Raw genomic sequence first — 20,151 nt, forward strand, 5'->3', positions numbered from 1 at the left:
AAAACTGAGGATGGCAGGTGACCTAAAGGTGTCGTTTCTACACAGGTGGGTTTGGCTTGGCCCAGAAAATAAAGGGTTGGATCTCTGTATGAGGCAGGGGGCCGGCATCGGGAAATTAAGGGGGCGCAGCTCGGTGAAGATGGGCAAATTGGTTCGGGAAGCGGGACGGCGCGGGGGTGGGTGGGGGGACGGCTCCTGCGAGGTGGACCACTACACCACGACAGTGGAAGTCACTGAGCTCAGAAACAGACGGGCTCGGAGTGGGGGGACGGCTGCGAGGATGGGGCGGTGGAGGGGCCACAGAGACTGGGGGGCGGCGCTCAGAGCCGGGTCTGCGCCTCGGGGATGTAGATCTCGATGCTCTCGGCGCTCTCGGTGGCCGAGTTCTGGCGGACGGACGCGGCGCGCTTGGCGGCCATCAGGCGCTTGCGGGCCTCCTGGCGCTGCGAGCTCTCCAGCGAGCGCTCCCGGATCAGCGGCGCGGGGCCCTTCGCCGGCTTCTTTGGCACTGGAGGAGGGGCCCTTCTCTCCTGATCAAAGCAGAAGGTTCAGGACATTACACAGCTTCTCAGGACAAGCTTGGGAAAGACTGGGATAGGTCAGTGGTTAGAAATCACACACACACACACACACAAACACACATGCACGCACGCACGCGCACACACATTTCGTTTCTCTCTCTCTCTTTTTAAACCTAAGAGTGGTTAGTTCTGATCTGCGCACTGCATATCTATTTTTGTTTTCTTCATTATTCTGGCTTGGGTATTCAAAAGATGCAGGAGGGGTGGACATGACAGTAAACCTAAGGCCAAGGGTAAGGCTGGATTGCAAAACTATAGGTTTCTTCAAGGACAGGATTGTGGGAATTTAAAATGCACCCCCCTGCTGAAAGGCTGGGGCTCCCAGCCGGTGGAGTGTGGTTCTCCCTGGAGACTCCCGACTCTTCCTGGTGCCAGCGATGGGCCAGGAGAGCACAGCAGCAAGCAGAAGCATCTAGAATTCTGCAGCCCCTCTAGACGAAGAAAGCTTGATTCAGAGTAGAAAAAACTCTCAGCTCACTTTCTGGGTTCCCCCCAGCCTCCCATTCCCCTCACCCCCCAGACCTTAAGGAACCAAAGGAGGAAGAGTTTATGAGACTGTCTTCTTCAGCTTCGTTGGTGCCACAGCGAGTTCTATATACCCTTTTATATGTCACACACCAACACACAGCAATAAACTGTACGGGGTCACCGGAGAAGGGAGACACTGGTGTTTTTTACTCTGAGGAGAGGAGCCAGTTCCAACAGGACTCCTAAAGATCCTTCCAGGATCATCAGCCCCTAGGGGCCGCCTCAGGATGACTGCTGTGGCCCAGGAGGCAATTCTAATCACAGGGACAGAAACAGTGCCATGAAAACTTAACAAGGGACTGGAAGAGATCATCCCTCTTATCAGCAGCAAACCATAAAACAGATATTGTTAAAGCCACTGCCAAACACAGCCATTCATCCCTTTGACAAGAAAAAAAAAAAAAAAAAAATGCAGTCAGAAAGGAGGGCATTGAAACCACAAAGGATTTTTAGGAAAAGCATATTGAGTTTTCAGGCTGTGAAAAGGTCCACTTAAATTCAATGTTTCCGTTTTAGATAAAATATCCCGAGTCTTTATAAAACTTAATGTGAAAATTATCTTAAAATATGGATTCAGAGATTCTCTACATGTCACTTTGAGTCTTAACATGGATGCAGATGTGTGCTTCGCACAACAGTTCCTCTTTTCTTGCCTGTGAGAAGGTCCTAATTAAATGTATTAGAGTTGGAGTTGCCACAGTTATTTAAGGTGGAGTCTGTGTGATCTGAAAGGAGACAAATGGAAAGCACAGAGCACAAACAGTATTCCACTAACTCATGTTTTTTCATTCTCTTTCTCTCTCTCTCAGGCTGCTGGGGTGATGTAAAGCTCTGATCTGATCATAGACAAGGCACATTAAGAAAAATAAAAATTTTACAAATTAAGCTAACTAAACCAGGCATGGTGATGCACACCTGTAATCCCAGCAGCTCAGGAGGCTGAGGCAGGAGGATCATGAGTTCAAAGCTAGCCTCAGCAAAAGTGAATCTCTAAGCAACTCTGTGAGACCCTGTCTCTAAATAAAATACAAAAAAAGGGTTGGGTGTGGCTCAGTGGCAGAGTGACCTTTAGTTCAATCCCTGGTACATGCCCCCGGAGAAAAATTAAGCTAACTAATGATTCACTGTATGGATAGCAATAAGTGACATAATACTTCTTAGTATCACTTCTTTGGGACATTTATAATCTTCATTGCTGGGGAACTCAGTGCATATTTTTAGAAGTATGTGTACTGGAAACTTTTTAGTCATTTTCCTTTCTTTGCATAGCTTTTTTCTTTAGCAATTATTATTATTATTTTTTTCTTTGTGCTAAGGATTAAACCCAGGGCCTAGAGCATGCAAGGCAAGCACTCTACTAACTAAGAGCACTCTACCCAGCCCAGCAATTAATTTTTAAATAATCAATGAATGAGGAATTAGATGGATCCATACCGGAAACTAAATTACCAGCATGTGTACATTTGTAGTGTTTTCTTAAAATAAGACCGATCTAAAAATCTTTCTAACAAATAGTTTTACAAATAAAGAAATGGCGTCTAATGTTTAGCTTCCCAACTGAGAGGCCACATGTACATCAATAGTACTTTCATGTTTAATGTAAAAACCACCTGTTTGAAGGTGATAGAGTACAGTGATGACAGCATCACCTTTCTGTTACTCACAGATGGGACCTTGGACTAGATTTCTCCTAGGAGCCAGGGACCCCAGGAAACCTGATAGGATGGACACAGTAGAATGAACTGGATTGCTATTAGCTCTCTGATAGTGAGGGAACCTGAAAAGAGCAGGGTCACCATTGTTTCAGGGAAATAGCCATTCCTCACTTTCAGAGGTTGAATCTCTTAGCACTGTTGACTTTAGATCATAGGACAAAGGGTTAAAAATCATGCATGATAGGCCAGCCTGGGAGGTAGACATTGGATATCTGTATGAGCCTGTTGGAACCACCGTAATCAAATGTGCAATTACAGTTGGTTAATTAAAGTAAAATAATTTAAGTCTTTATTTCTAAACTGTTGCATGAGGACCCCAGTGAGCAATGTTCCCCAAGCAAGTCAACCAAAAGTAGAATTTTTGAAAAAAAAAAAAAAAATTCCAACATTTATGATTACTATGAAACTTTATGGTGTATAATTTTAAACTTGAACAACAGTGGTTTCTTTATTACTGTATTTATGAAATGATTATCAAAGTCAGTTATTTTTCAGGGCTTCCTAGTTTTCTCAGAAACACATCCTAAGGGTATAAGGAAGTTGAACTCTTTCTCTATGGAATCATGCGCTGAAGATGTCATTTATTTTAGTTTAAAAAGCAAAATGGAGGCAGTTCCTTCCAGTGACTAAAATGGTTAAACTTAAAGTTTAATTAACAAAAAAATAAAAAATAAAAAAAAAAGCTACATTCCCATTTTCCAATTCACAAAGACAGGTTTTTCTTTAAAAATATGCCTGAAACATATTACAGATAATATCCCAAATGATTACTAGGTAAACATTGTCATTACAATGAAGTTAATATGATATCAGCTCCATTTCACATTGTAAACAGCAGGACTGAATGCAGAAGCCTATTTAGACTGTCCAGTGTTTGTGCAGGTTTTTAAATGAACCATACAAAATCTACATTGTTCTACCTTCTTGTCAAGAGGATCCATCTGTTTCCAATTATTGGCCTTTAACTGATGAAGTTCATCAAATTTCATACTAATATTTTCTATGGACAACTGCAGCATGTCCCAAAACCCCGCCAAATCCTGGGAGGTGGGCCTTGGATGAGCATTAGGATTCTGTATAAGAGAAAGAAAAATATTCATGCTTTAGAGGAAGATCCACGGCGAGAACAGGACCAAAGAGGCATTTTCAAATACTTCAAATAACATAAGGAGGATCAGTTCTTTTTAGTTTTTAGATATGAGATAAAAGTGAGGCTACAAATGGTAATTTTATACACTCCTCGTTTTGAGACAGTGATTCTCAAATGTCAAGGTTGTAAAATTCCTCTGTTGTGAGACAACAGAATGATTGCATGCGTATGATATGGTAAGGGGACAGGGTCTAAATGTTTGGAAAATCCTATTACAGGATGCATTTTAGCATATGGTGTTTAAGTAAAAATACCATTTTTGAGAAAAATACATTACTATTAGAGTAATAAAGTATATTATTAAAAAGTATATTATTATTAGAGTAGGTACTTGACTCATGTCATACAATTTATTCAGAGAACAAATGAGGAATTTAAATTAAGATTAATTTTAATACTCATTTTGAGTGAAATACTAGAATAACAAAGGAAGACTAATAAAATAATATTTTTGAGGGGCTGTGGCTGTGGCTTAGTGGTAGAGCACCTGCCTTGCACATGTGAGGCACTGGGTTTGATCCTCAGTACCATATAAAAATAAATAAATAAAGATACTGTGGGGCTGAGGTTGTTGCTCAGTGGTAGAGCACTTGCCTAGCATGTGTGAGGCACAGGGTTCAATCCTCAGCACCACATATAAATAAATAAAGGTCCATCAACAACTAATAAAATATTTAAATAAAAGAAAAAAGAAAATTCTCTAAAAAAAGATATTGTATTCACCTACAACTAATTTTTTTAAAAAATAATACTTTTGAAGTATTATTTTTCCTTTCTTTACTTTTTTAAAAAAAATTTTTTAATCTTTTTGGTGCAGAGAATTGAACCCAGGACCTCTCACATAGGTGGTAATTGATCTACTACTGAGGGATATCCCCAGCCCCTCAAAATACTATGTGCTTAGAAATTAAGATGTTACAGCAAGTCATTTTGTCATATGACTGCTTTGACAAAATCATTTGGAAATTAGTTGGTTTTAAATGGACTATAACATAATATAGCCAATATGAAAACAATATCTATTTATACATATATATGTATTTATATATGAATTTATGTGTGTGTTTCCTATTCTAGGAAATGAATCATTACAGATACATATGTATATATGTGTGTGTGTGTGTGTGTGTGTATATATATATCATTACAGATATATATCTGTAATGGCTCATAAACATTTTTCAGTGGTTAAGGATTGACTTTCTTTGTCCCTATTCACATTAGCCATGACAATAGAAAATATGAACCTTAATTTATAAGACAGAAAAACCACATCAAGCGACTGACGATGTCACACTCATTGCCAATTGGTATCCACAAAAGTGGCTTAAGGCACTGGTTAGATGGCAGGAAACTGCCTGTGTCAGCAGCTTCTCTCTGGTGTCAACTTTGGTCTCTTTTGTAAAGAACTTTTATATCCATGAATGGACTAGTATTATTGGCCTGGCTCAAAATAAATACAAATAAAGATGTATTTATAATTTTACAGTTTTAAAACTACATAGTTCTGAAATTCATTGGAAGAAATAAATTCCAAAATTTTGAAGCACTGGATTCAGTATTTTAAAATCTATTCTAGGGTTTGGGAGTAGTTCAGTGGGGGCAGTACGTGCTTAGTGTGCTTGAGGCCCCAGAACCCAACAAAACCAAATCATTCCAGTGATACCTGAATTAACAAAAAAAACTCTTTGTAGTATTTTGATTTAGTTTTTTTTTTTTTTAAGGGAGTTTCCTCAACATTTAGATAGTCAGAATAAATAGATAATATTCTTTGCAAAGTGTCTTCCAAATAGTTTTATAATATCACAGCATATTTGTTCTTATTAGTAACTAAAAACTAAACTCTTCATATTTTGGAGTTTAGTGAAGTCTTCTAATAGCCCTATTGACTAAACTGTTTCAATGCACCAATGTAAGAACTAATATATGCTGAATGTCCCTTTTCCAGAACCCTTGAGACTGGAATTTTGAGCTTTTTAAGATTTTGGAATGTTTCCATATATATAATGAGATATCTGGAGATGGGACCCAAGTCTGAACATGAAATTCATTTATGTTTCATATACACCTTATGCACCTAGCCTGAAATTAATTTTAGACAGTATCTTTAGTGCACCTGCATTTTGTCCGTGACTTGTCATATGAGATAAGGGGTAGAACTTGTCTCTTTTTGATTTGTGGTGCTAGGGATCGAACCCAGGGCCTTGTGCATGCAAAGCAAGCACTCTACCAACTGAGCTATAGCCCCAGCCCCAATTTTTCCCTTTTAGTGTCATGTTGGTGCCCCCAAAGTTTCAGATTTTGGAGTATTACTGATTTTGGATTTTGGATTGGTAATGCTCCATCTTACCCCACATTAGTAATGTTTGATGGGCCCAAATATCTGTAATGGTTTCTTTTCTTTTTTTTTTTTTTTTTTTTTTGCTTATTTGTAATGCTTTATTAAATGTCCTTAATTCTGTATCATGGGCAGTTTGTTCCCTCTTTGCCCTCACATTGTCAAAAAAGATGGATGAGGAAACAGAGAGAAAAGGAAACAGAGAGAAAGGGTTTCGTGCTTGGTCATCTCCTAAAGCAGTGGTCACGTGAGATCCCCTGCAACAAAGGGAATGGCAGCTCACTCCTGAATATAAACCAGGCCATCTTGGAGGTCAGAGGTGTGGGAGGGAGTGAAGGAGGAGGAGGCCATGTTCCATGGTTTAGTTATGTTGGAAAAAGCCAACTTTTGTCCATTCATTCTAAGCCTGAGAATGGAGTCTAGGATAATGTGCAAGTGTTTTCTAAATAAAGAGCTATTATTTTTCTGCTCTTCAGAGTAGGAACTCAAGAAAGAAGGTCTGAGTCTGGTTCTGACCAATCATAGTGCCACATTTATGCAGCTGTAGACCTAAATGGTACCACCACCAGGGGTGGAGGGGTCTCCTCCATGAGGGAGAGGAGTGGAACTCAAATCTTGGGTGGGATTGGAGGGACTGAGGTCAAATAGACTGGGATTTGAGTCTTGGCTCTATCTTTTTTTACCATATGACCCTAAGTTTTTTAACTTTTCCATGCCTGTTTTCTTTTAAATTTTTTTTTCTTAAAAAAAAATTTTTTTTTTTTTTAGTTGTCATTAGACCTTGATTTTATTTATTTGTACATAGTGCTGAGAATTGAACCCAGGGCCTCACACATGCTAAGGAAGTGCTCCACAACTGGGCCACAACCCCAGCCCCATGCCTATTTTTCTTATCTGTAAAATCATCCTAACAGTGATGTCATTATTAACTCCAACATGGTAGGCCCTTGACCTTCTCTGCAGGGGCCTGGTTTCACCAGCACCACTGGCCCTCCTTCCCCCGTGGGACACTATTTCAGTCCACTTCTAACAGTGATTCTCATATTTTGCCACCCAAGTTTCTCCAGTGGCCAAGAAATATGAGACCATAAGGGACTAGGAAACATCAAAAGCTGGCTTTAACAAGGTTACTGTTTCCTAGAAATCAGCAAAATTTTCAAAAAATCTTTGCTACAATTCCATCTTTAAAATCTGTACAATATTTTCATTCTACTTCATAATAAACTTGCTCATCAATTTTTTTTCTTTTTTTTTTTAACAAGGGTGTGCTATATGTTCCCTGTGATGTGTACCTGGTGACTTATTCCTCATTGGCCTGTTTGGATGCTATGGCTTCATATGAGCCTTCTTACATTTAAAGAACAAAGAATCGTGTTAAATAAGATTTGTGGGCTGGGAATATACCTCAGTTGGTAGAGTGCTTGCCTTGCATGCACTAAGGCCCTGGGTTCAATCTCCAGCACCACACACACATAAAAATGATCTGTGACATAGGAAGAACCTCACGCCTATAATCCCAGTTACTAGAGACTAAATCAGGAGGATTGCAAGTTCCAGGTCTGCCTGGGCAACTTGGTGAAACCCTGTCTCAAAAAATAAAATGAAAAAAATTAAAAAATTAAAAAAATAATAAATAAAATGAAGCCAGGTTCTGTGCCACACACCTGTAATACCAGTGGCTCCGGAATCGGAGGCAGGAGGATTGCGAGTTCAAAGCCAGCCTCAGCAAAAGCAAGGCGCTAAGCAACTCAGTAAGACCTGTCTCTAAATAAAATAAAAAATAGGGCTGGGGATGTAGCTGGGAAGTGTCCCTAAATTCAATCCCTGGTACCCCCTCCCACAAGAAAATAAATAAAATGAAGCTGGGTATAGTGATGCATACCTGTAATCCCAGCAGTTTGGGAGGCTGAGGCTGGAGCATCACAAGTTCAAAGCCAGCCTCAGCAACTTAGTGAGACCCTGTCTCAAAATAAAATATAAAAAGGGCTGGGGATTTGGCTTAGTGGTTAAGCACCCCTGGGTTCAATCCCCAGCACCAAAAAATTTTTAAAATTTAATGAAAAGGGCTGGAGACATGGTTCAGTAGTAGAACACTTGTCTAGCAAGTATGAGGCCTTTAGGTTCAATCTCCAGTACATAAAAAAAAAAAAAAAAATCTGTGACACATTAGCAAATTTGCAAACTTGTGGAATTTCTGCATCTGGCACATAGCTGAAATTCAATAAAATATTTGTTGAACTGAGTTCACTTATCAATATATTTACTACTAGAAATTATCTCATAATATAGAATAGACTTCTGTGAATGTAGAAAAAGGGTCAATGTGGGGGGCACCCAAAGGAAATATTTGAATTGCTTTATATTTTTCTTGATTGAGCCCAGGCTAGATAAATGACTTCAAGTCTGCATTTGTCCTTGTAAATGAGATTCCTTGTGAGGAGAAACAAAGTGCCATGATACAGAGTTAAAACTCTCAACTCATATTTTGGGTCATTTGGATTGCAAATAATCATGTTTTCACTTTTTACAAATAAATAAATGGCTTTTTTATTTTCTTTGTTTTAGATTCAGTTTGACAAAAGCAGTTGTGCAATAAAAGCTATTCTTGTATAATTGTTTATAGAGACAATAGTGGGTTTTTTTTTTTTTTTTTTTCAAAGCACTTGTAAGGAAGCTCTTGCCCTTTTTGTTTGCAATCAACTTTTAAAATGTTCTTGTTGGGGGAAAAAAAATGCCATTGTTGGTAGTGGCACTTTTCTTTCTTTGTTTTGCTTTATTATTATTATTTTTTGCATGCTCAGAAGAGTGAATTATTCCTTTGTCTCAGGAGACCAAATCTATACTTTGTGACACCTTTGAACTCTGCCCTTTGAATTAAAACAGAACACTCTGAGTAGGAAATAGTCATTGTTGTCTATTTTAGAAAAAGAATCACAATCCAAAATTATTTTCTTTGTAACATCATTTTTGAAATACCAGACTGCTTCACATTTTGGTAGAATAATAAAATCAGAGATATCATGTGAAAACCAGGAAAATGGAAAATTTTCAGTTACAAAAGAGCAGGAAATGGAGTTTGAACTTGGTCGTTTTTTTTTTTTTTCCTCCTCCTAAGATTCTTTAAGTGTAAAATATTTTTAATTTTAAGAAAAGTGAGAAACTGAGATTCATCTAAAAGCGTCTGTATTCCAGGTGTGAGACTCCTGGGAGTCTTGACTGGATTCAACATCAGTTCTAGTTTAGTTGGTGGTGGTCTCATGGTGCTGTAGGAACAGGAAGATCATAGGGATGGGACATGTTACCTACCAGGTTTTCTTCACACAGTTCTCTGAACTGGTAGAATTTCTGGGCCATAAGAAGTTGGGCACTGCCCACTGCGGTTCGGATTTTCCCTAGAACTGAAAAGAGCAAACATACAAGAAGTTTATACATGCCCCATTGTTGAGATCTAGTCTGGTAAATAAAGCAAAGAGAAAGTTATGCTGTCACGGTTAGGAAGGAGAGCACACACTGCGGGCACACGCCCACCCAGACGGCCCAATCCCCGTCCTTGCTCCATGGGTCGCAGCCTTAAAGCATAAAATGAACTTGGAAAAACACACACTCACAGTGCATATTCCTTGGGAGTTCGGGAGTTTTCCATCACAGTCCTGATGCTACCAAGAGGCAAAGAGTGTTTTTCTTTTAACCCCTTTTTTTATTGCAAGGGTGAATTTCAAGTGTTGCTGGTATATCCCTTTATTTTATATGCAGTGCTGAGGATCGAACCCAGGGCCTCACGCATGCTAGGCAAGCGCTCTAGCACTGAGCCACCATCCCAGCCCTATGTCAGTCTATTTATGGATTTATGGAGTCAGTAATCATGATCTTCTGGCTTTTCTAATCCGAATTTAAACAAAAGAAAAGCAATTTCTCTTGGCACGCACCAGATCCCATCCATATCCTTCATTATTTTTTTCCGGAGCTTAGACACCGGACAAGAGCCGTGGCCGGGTGACAGGTTTGCTAAGGAGTGACGGTGTTCAGCCTGTTGCCTAGGGAACGCCCCACCGACCCAGCTTTTACACCCCACAGCCCACTTCTCTTTTTAAGATAGATTTAATTACCTAGGCACCGTGCTGAAATAGTCTTTTTGTAAGCAAGCTACTTCTTGTCTCCCGCGCAGTGCAAGGCTAGCTCCCCGGACTGGCGGGCGGGCGTGCCGGGACCGGCGAGCGCTCTGCGCAGAGCATCCCGAGGTCTGCGTGTCCCGGGGGCTCCCCCTGCATCCCCCCGCCGACCGCGCACAGCTGCGGCTGCTGGAGCCCCGCCACAAGGCGGTTCGCCACACGCCCTCTCCGCCAGGCACAAGGGAGGGGAGAAGGTGCCCACACGCAAAATTAGAGAGGGAGAACCGAGTCTCCGAAGAGCCCTGGCGCAGTTTGGACACCTTCCTGCGGGGAGAAGAGTCTAGAATTTAAGCCATCTGGGTTTTGTGGCACAGAATGTGAGAGTCCTAGAGTGGAATTAGATCTCCTTTTGTCGACCACATTCCCCACAACGTCTGAGGAGAAGAAAACAAAAGAAAAAGAAACTTCATTTCCCAGAGTTTTCTAGTGATTTGCTCCTCGGTTTGTTCACAACTGCCAGGCTGGATATTGGTTTGGTTTATTGGTACCCATTATACCTAGGCTCTACTCAAATATTTCAGCATTCCCACACATGTAACTCAGAGCGCTTATAAATTCTTCCATATGTCAGTCACCATCAGACTGAACAGTTCACCCGCAGACCTCTGCCTCTTCTTCATGTCAAGGGGTCCCCCTAGATAGCCCTTTGGCAGCAAATTCCTTAGGCCTGAATTTCTCACTTTCTTTTCAATCTGCTTTTATAATCTTTTGGGATGGTTATCCTTTCCCTCTTGAACTCAGAAATCAGTTGTGTGAGGCCTCTTCTCCCTTCTTCTATATCCCCAAAGCAGAAAGGACAGCTCACAGAGACACAAGGTGGCCTGATAGTTCAGAGTTCAGGCCTTAAGCGGGTCTGAATCTTTGCTCCAACACTTACTAGCCACTTGCCTTGGAAAAGTCACTTAACCTGTTTTTCATATAGAAGATGGGTGCTAAGGGTACCTATTCATAGGATTGTGGTAAAGGTTAAAAGCACTATGTATATGAATCTCTTAGGAGAACATCGGATAAACAGTAAGTATGTGATAGATGTTGGTTATAATCTAGGATCAGAAAACTATGTTACTTCCATAGGTGTGTCAACTATAAGAGCCGTACTTGCCCTGGCAAGTAGAGAAGAGGAAAAACACAAAGTGTGGACTATTTACAGATGACTGTTCCAGATCTGGGAAGGTGCATGGAACAGGGACTTCCTAAGTAAGCATGTGATATTAGGCAAACTCTGAGGTTCCTGGAAACCACTCTGAATTATCTTGCCGGCAGGATTATGACACAGCAAATCTCGGAATAAATCCTGGAAACTTAAATCAAGGGTACCTGATTCTCCAATTTGCTGGTTGGCATTCTATAGCTTCTTGGAACTATCATAGAAACTTATCAGCTATTCGGATACACTTCAAAACTTGGAGCTAAAGGTTTTCAATTTTGTCTGAACACCTGAGCTACATATGAGACCACAAAATAAGAGCAGCTATGATAGTGATTCTCAAAAGAGGAGAAAACCCTGGTCTAAACAACCATTTGGGTGACTGACACACACCCATAGAGGTAGGGGACAGTTTGGCTGTTTCTTGGATGTAAAAACAAGGGACGTCTTTCTTCATTCAGCAAAATTTGGAGAGAGCCCCAGATGCAGAGCCTTGGTGACAGTATCTCGGGTGGAGTTGTGGCCCTTCTGTTTCTTAGGTTTTTTCTCCTCAAGTTCCTGGGATGGAAATTCCCTGCTGGCAGCAGGATATCTGCATCCCAAGTGATGATCTTTCCTAGGCCAAGGGCGAGGAAATGACTTCTTTGGCTTGAGTGCAACAGGAGGGCTCGGGACAAGCAGGTAAGAACTCACACTTCCTTGTCCTCCACTCTTCCTTTTTCAGAACAAAACATTCAACTTTAATTTTAAGAAGAAATCTCTAATGGAGTTTTGGGGGGGGGATTTTGTTGTTATTTTCTCCATTAGACATTCACTTGGTGTGTGAGACAAAATGTTTTCTCCTGAAAGTACACTTTCTATTTATTACATATGCTTTGAGAAAGTAAGAACTTAACAATAAATGGTTAATTACAGTGGAAGTAAAAATGCAGAAATAAATGAGCTAAGAAGTTGCTAAAGAAATGAGAGAAAGCAGCTTACTGATGAGTTTTTTTATTTGTTTGTTTTTGCAGTACTAGGGATTGAACCAAGGGACCCTTGCATGCAAGACAGGTGCTCTACCACACTGTTGCCCCCAGCTCTTGGTGTTGTTTTGAAACTACTCTGAAATGTCCAACAGCAATCTTACAGCAGGGTGGGAAGAGAAATACTTTTCTCAGGGACTCTAGGTAAAGAAGAGTAAGGGAGGAATATCCAATGAAATATATAGGCCACAACTATATATTGAGGGCTTTCTTTACACATATCAAAAAGCCCAAGCTGATGCTGGAAAGTCCCCAGAGAGGCCTAAATGTAACACATCTTTCCAAGGTTAGTCTTACTGTAGCCTGGTGTTAGGTAACTTTGTGGGAACTGGACTGGTCCTCAAGGCCAAGGCTAAAAAAGCCAGAGGAGCCTGAAAAGATGAGTGGGATCTAGTTGAAAATTGGTAGATGAGGCCAGTTACATTTTTGTGGAGCAGGGATAATCCTGTGATCAGCATTATGATACCTCATGGAACTTATATCCTGGGGGAGGGTAATGGGAAAAAGTGATAGCAAACATACAAATACAGATACAGCTTGCACTTGGTAGAAGACAGGTAGCAGCCAGATGGAGCTAAGCTTGACTGAGCAACTCAAGAGTAGCAAATTCTTTAAATGGTGGCCAGAGACTACTGAAGGATTTTTTCTCTTTCCCAAGAAATGGAAAACAAACAAACCAAAAGCAGCGCTGAAGTAGTTTCAGCTGCAAAATGAAAATGTATCTGGATTAAACAGCTTCAGTAATCATAATTTGATGATGCTATTGTTTTTATTTGAAAAACAATTAAGATACTTTCAGGAACTTTGTATTTTCCTATTAAAGGGCAGCAGAGCAAATATTCATATGTGTTCTTTCTCAAAGGAACCGATATTAATTTTTTATTGGATTTGTTTCTGGATTGTCCCCATCCCCTGGCTGCCTCCTCCCTCTTCAATAAAATGAAGCCTTACAGATAAAACACATGTTCTGCACTCCTGCCCCATTCCCTCTCTCCCCAAAGTAATCCACACAGAGAATGACGGTTCTAGTGGTTCATTGGAATAGTCCTACCACTGGGTTCATTAAATCTCTTCTCTGTTCCTGGAAAGGTGATAAGTCAGGGAGTTTCTGAGTGTAAACCAAAGGGCAATAGATTGGGGATGAGATCCTGTGGCCTTAAGTAGAGATTTTCTCTGGGCATCAGAATAGGGTTTTTAAGACTTTGCGAGTCCAGGAGGTTTATACTCCTGGGTTCTGATGTAGTTGGATTCTCTCACACTTGAGTTCATGTGATCCTTCCGGATTGTTCAACCAAATGTGGTCTCTATATAGGTGTATATATAGATCTATACAGATCTTAATGTCCCCCAAATCTTAACTGGTGAAGGCTTGGTCACCAGTCTGTAGAAGGTGAGGCTTACTGGGAAAAGGTAGGTCATTGGGGGTGTGCCCTTAAAGGGGATAGTGGGACCATGGTCTCTTCTTTATCTTCCACTTCCCAGCTGCAATGAGATGAACAGTGTCCTCTGCCATATGCTCCCATTATGATGATGTCCTGTGCCATCACAAGTCTAAAGTAACAGGGCTAGTGACCATGGACTGAAATTGTGAGCCAAACCTTTTCCTTTATTAAGTTGATTTTTCTCAGGTATTTTTTCACAGTAACAGGAAGCTGATGAACAGATTTTTTTACCATTCATCTCCCTTAAGGCACAGACAATACATCTTCTAGAATAATGATCTCTGCTATATCTCCCAGACATGTCATTTAACTGTGACTTATACCATCTATTTATGTGATACTAATCATACAATAAGCCTTACTTTGCTTTGCAACTCTTTTTAAAATAGAAATAAATCTAGTTTCTCCAGCTATCTTCTAGGCACTTGATGGGGAAGTTTGTAGACCCCTTCCTCACTTTCTTTTCCTTCCTCAGCTCCTTTGTTAGTTTGTCCCTCAGTGGAAGAAACAAACAACAAGAAAAATTATTGCTGGGTGAAATTCTAATTAAGAAGTGGGCATATTTTTACAAATTACATTTATAATTCCTGGAACTTCTCACTACACAGCGAGGAGTTTTTTATTTTGAGACAGCATCTTACTAAGTTGCCCAGGTTGGCCTTGAACTTACTGTCCCCTGAGTCAGTCTTCCAAGTAGCTTGAATTACAGGGGTGTACCACTTTACTCAGCTTAAATTATTATTACTTTTATATCAAAACTGTCTTTGTCTTATCTAATTGGGTACTCACAGAACCCTCTGAGGCAGGGCAGACAACCTCATTACATTTGAGGAAATTTGGGCTTAAATTAGGAAGTGCCATTCCTGGGGTACTTCCGCTGTGTCCAGATCCCTGTCTTTGAAGTCCAAGTTGGGCTTTTCCCTCAACACTTATGGAAAATTGGGTCTAAATCTGCTCAAGTGAAAGCCATCTATGTATGAGTCTTTCCTTTCTTCTTGATTTGTATTTTATTTTGTGCTAAGGATTGAACCCAGGGGTGCTCAACCACTGAGCCACATCCCCTTTTTATATTATATTTAGAGACAGTATATCTGCTAAGCGCCTTGCTAAATTGCTGAGGCTGGCTTTGAACTCACGATCCTCCTGTTTCAGCCTCCCAAGCCACTGGGATCACAGGTGTGTACCACTGCGCCTGGCTTCTTCTTTCTTTTTTTACTTTGGTCAGAACACTTAACATGTATTCTCCCCTCTTAGATTTTTAAGTTCACGATAGCTGAATGATCTCTAGAACTTGTTCATCTTGCATAACTGAAATTTTATATCTATGATTAGCAACCCCTCATTTCCCCCTTTCCCCACCCGATAGCTCCTACCATTCTATTCTTTGATTTACTCTATGAATTTGTTTGCTTTTGTTTTCTTTTTTGGTACTGGGGATTGAATCCAGGGCCATTAACCACTGAGCCACATCCCCAACCCTTTTTATTTTTTTATTTTGAGACAGGGTCTCACTAAATTGCTGGCTTTGAACTTGCTAAGATTATGAGGCTGGCCTCAAACTTGCAATCTTCTTGCCTCCACCTCCTGAGCTGCTGGGATTACACGTGTGCACCACCATGCCTGGTTGTTTTTGTTTTCTTCTTAAGATAGGAGGGTCTTGCCGTGTTGCCCAAGCTGGTCTTGAACTTCTGGGCTCAAGGGATCCTCCTGATTCATCCTTCCAAGAAACTGGGATAATGGAAATGCCCCTACATCAGGCTTTGAATCTGCCTATTGTAGATAATTCATATAAGTAGAATCATGCAGTATTAGTCATTCTGTAGCTGGCTTATTTCACTTAGTGTAATGTCTTTCAGGTTCATCCATGTTGTCACATATGATTCCCTTCTTTGTAAGGCTGAATAATGTTCCACTGTATGCACAGACCATCTTTTCTTTGTTCTCAAAGTGTCATTTTTGTCCTTTATCAATACTCTTAAGCCAGTGCCAATGGATGGCAGGTGGAAGGGAAAGGCTGGAACAAATCAGTGGGGAAATTTGAAAAAATTCCCCCAACCCCATCACTGTCCCACAATAAGAAGGAAAAGCAAAACATGTCTACGTGAAGTGACATTTCAGTTTTGAAAAGAATGGAGAAAACAGTGCTAACCTGACAGAGCTGGCAAATATATATTGCAAGCTCTGTGTTTTCTTTTAAAGATTATATATCATAATGAGAAGCAGAGAAAAGAAAGACCATTTTATGGGGTAGGGTCATTTATGCAAAATATGATTTGAGATCTACATTCAATTAAAATATTCAGACTTTTAGAAAAGAGCATATTTCCTCTCTCTCCTTGGCCCCTATGGGGTATGGTTTTAATTTGGTGAACAAGGAGGAGGTATAAAAGGCACAGGGGTGGAGAGAATTAACTTCTTTTTTTTTTAACCTTGCAAGTGAATCTATGGTAGCTGCAAAGAGTTTGGGTTTGCTGGTGATAGCAAGGTAAAACAAAGATTGATTCTTTTGGAGATGTGCCTGATTTTCTTGCTGAGTCAAAATCCAGATTGCACGACTGGGATATAGCAGAGATGGAGCCCATGCTCAGCCCATGAGAGGCCCTGGGTCCATTCTCCAGCACCAAAGGAGAAAAAAAAAATCAATAAGCATAATTATCATATGTATCCTTTCATATTCCCAGAGGACTAGGTCCCTAGACCTCAAGAGACAGAAGCACTGGTTTCTCTGTTTCCAGTTTTTATTTACCATGCCGGACTCCAACATCATCCAGCCACCACTTTAAGGCTTCAGACACAGAATAATAGATACATTTCCCACATTTTTAATGTAGCTTCTCTGAAACCTGGATGCAACATATCATTACAGAGAAGAGTGTGCCCCAGGGTTGAAGGTTACCAGAGGGGATGTGCCAGATAGAAATCTTCACATTTCTTTACCATTTCCACTGATATTCTCCTACTGTCTTCTTTCCAGTCGAACTTCCTTTCTTTCCCCACCCCCCCATCCACCCCCACCCCCACCCCACCCCCCCTTTCTTCCTCCTTTCATTGCAGTACTGAGAGGTGAACCCAGGGTCTTGCACACACTAGGCAACTCTACCTCTGAGCTACACCTCTAGCCCCAGAGGGCTTTCTTGTCTCGTATTATTCTCATGTTGAAGACACTTCTGGGGTTCCCCCATGCTCTTAATTGGTTTGTGCTGCTATAACAGAATTCCAGGACTGGGTCATTTACAAATAGAAATCTATTTCTCACAGTTCTGGAGGTAAGTCCAAGCTCAGGGTCCCAGCAGGTGGCATGTCTGGTGAGAACTGCTCTTGGCTTTCAAGATGGCACCTTGTTACTGAGTCTTTACATGGTGGAAGAGACAGGAGAAAAATGAATCCACTCCCTCAAGCTCCTTTGTAAGGGCTCCAGTCCTATCTGTAAGAGCTCTTAATGACCTGTTAAAGGCCCCACCCCTTAATATTGCGACATGAGCAATTAAGTTTCAACCCATGAACTGGGAAAGACATAGACCATCCACCATCCCACTTATTATCCATGGGATAAACTCAAAACCCTCTTCAATGGGGCAGGGAAGGCCAAAGTATCCAGCCTTCCTTTCCTTCACTCCCGAAGTGCTCCAGGAACACACCGCTGGCCAGATCCCCAAGTTGTTTCTTTTCTCCTTGTCATTGCTGGAGTTAAACACTAAGCTGGGGATTCTCTCTTCATCTTAGGCCCTGTCCCTTTGCCTCACAATGGCTTCATCCCCTGATTCAGCTCACACATTCCGCTTCCAGAAAGCCTTATCTCTCCTCACCTCTCCCTCCTCCTGCTCCTCAGATCCCCATGCTTATCTGGCTCTGCCCTTTCCTCATTCTTCCCAGCTCTATCTCCTTCTATGCTTGATTTCCAACCCGACCCTGGGCTCTTTGATCACACGGACTGAACCCAGGTAACCTCAGGTATATCCCCCTGAAGGAGTAAGTTTTGAAATTAATTGAGTCATATGAACTGTATGTCAACCTGAAAGCAAATTAACTACAACATTCTAGTCTTAAGCATTTTGATCTTTTAAGGTTTTATCATTTCTTGCATCACTTTTTGACCTTTTTTTTTTTTTTGTAGTGCCAGGGATTGAACTCAGCGCCTCATGCATGCTAGGGAAGTGCTCTACCACTGAACTACATCTCCAGCCCCTCCTGTATCACTTTTTAAATGACAGTATTAAATGATTTGCTGATACAGTCTGAGCTGGGCTACTGGGGTTCTTTTATGATGCTCCTTGCAGTGGCTGAGCTGGAAAAGTCGAATCATCTGGGATAAGTTGAATATGTTTGTGGATCAATTAAATTTCCTTATGCAGAATCTGCTCAATTTTCAGTGAGGTTATGTCCCAATAAGTGCACTGTAAATTGAAAATATCTTATGTCCAAGATGCATGTAATCCGCCTAACCTGCTGATCCTTTGGGCTTAGCAATACGGTCCACTGTAGAGACCCAGCTGCTTCCTCTCTGATTGGGAGACTACTGGGGGATGCGGTTCACTGCCACATTGAAACATCCATCAGCTCAGCCGAGGAAAAGAGCAAAATCCCAAACTCCAAAATATGGTCCTTAGTGAATGCATATTGTTTTCAAACCACTGCAAGTCAGGTATCGTTCATACTCAAGTCTTGGCTTCTTTTTATTTTATTTATTTATTTTTTTGTGGTGCTAGGGATTGAACCCAGGGACTTGTACATGCTAGGCAAGCACTCTACCACCTGAGCCATATCCCTAGCCCCTTGGCTTCTTTTTTAATCACCTGAATTATTGACTTCACGTTGTAGACTTAAGGGGTGTAGGAAGAGAGAAGAATGAAATTAAAAAAAAAAAAAAAAAGAAAGAAAGAAAGAAAGACCCGCTTAAAGTCACATGGGTCTGACAGTCCAAATCTGTGTGATTTAATCAAGTCGATATTGCCCACAGTGAGACACTCTATTTTTTTTTTAATTTTTTTTTTTTTAGTTTTACATGGACATATCTTTATTTTGTATTTATTATTATGTAGTGCTGAGGATTGAACCCAGTGCCTCACATGTGCAAGGCAAGCGCTCTGCCACTGAGCCCCAGCCCCAGCCCTACAGTGAGATGCTCGTATTTATGAGTGTATCCTCATGGCAAAGAATTTCTCCAGATTTCACACATCTGTGATCCAGAGTGGCTGTCCACAGGTGACTCTGTAGCTTACATGGGTCTATTTCATTCCTGACCCTGCATTTCACAGGAATTAATTAATTTATTTCTTCTTTCCTTCCTTCCTTCCTTCCTCTCCTCCTCCTCCTCCTCCTCCTCCTCCTCCTCTCTCTCTCTGTCTCTCTCTCTTTCTCTCTCTCTCTCTCTCTCTCTCTCTCTCTTCTTTCCTTCTTCTTTCTCCTTCTCCTTTCTTTAAGGAGCCTAAACTCCCTCCGGGAGTCTCTGCGTATCCAGCTACTCAGTGGGAGTTCTCTGAAACCCTGTCCTTTTGGGTTTCTATGGACACTTCATTGCTGAGGCATGAGTAAAACAGACAACCACACTGAAATGTGCCTGAACAAAACGGGTAAGATCTAATGTTAACAGACTGGGTGGGGAAACCCAGCAAGACTTGTCTGTTGGGATTCTTGAGCTTTCCTTCCTCAGGGATATGGGGCAAGATCCCTTCTGAAATGGGGGTCTTATCATTTGCTATCAGAAGTGGCAGGTCAGAGAATTTCCTAATGGCCAACTGCAAGGTGGAAGATTAGCGTTCTATGACTTGCCTTGGGGAAGAGAAATTCTAGTTCTGTGGCCTGCCTTGGGAAGGAGTTATGAGCAGGAATCATGGATAAAATATACATTCTCTATATAGATGATGGATGACATTCTACACACACATATCTCAGAAGATCACAGAATCATAAGCTAATTTCATTTCATTCAACTTTCAAAGATTCTGAACTCTCTTTATTTACTTATGTAATATGTATGACATACTGCTTCATGGCCAATATAAGTAGAAATATGAATCCAAAGTACAGCCTTCTTTTACTAATAAGACTCCTGTATG

At 40.9% G+C, this 20,151-nt stretch overlaps 1 protein-coding gene across 16 annotated transcripts in view; it reads right to left on the bottom strand.

The window, feature by feature from the left end:
• Positions 1–320: 320 nt before the first annotated feature.
• The window catches only part of Dlgap1 (DLG associated protein 1), a 364,173-nt gene continuing 344,342 nt past the window's right edge, over positions 321–20,151 (bottom strand). For 13 of the 16 annotated variants that reach the window (XM_076836478.2, XM_076836479.2, XM_076836477.2 and 10 more), the window contains 3 exons: positions 9,619–9,710; positions 3,745–3,897; positions 321–530 (listed from right to left, as the gene is read on the bottom strand). In XM_076836478.2, coding sequence (XP_076692593.1) covers positions 321–530; positions 3,745–3,897; positions 9,619–9,710 — 455 coding nt within the window. Of the gene's footprint in view, positions 531–3,678; positions 3,898–9,618; positions 9,711–20,151 lie in introns of those variants that run through there. The other 3 variants (XM_076836489.2, XM_076836493.2, XM_076836490.2) reach the window with 1 other exon arrangement.

This window comes from Callospermophilus lateralis, chromosome 17 (assembly GCF_048772815.1).
Source record: "Callospermophilus lateralis isolate mCalLat2 chromosome 17, mCalLat2.hap1, whole genome shotgun sequence".
Taxonomy (NCBI): domain Eukaryota; kingdom Metazoa; phylum Chordata; class Mammalia; order Rodentia; family Sciuridae; genus Callospermophilus; species Callospermophilus lateralis.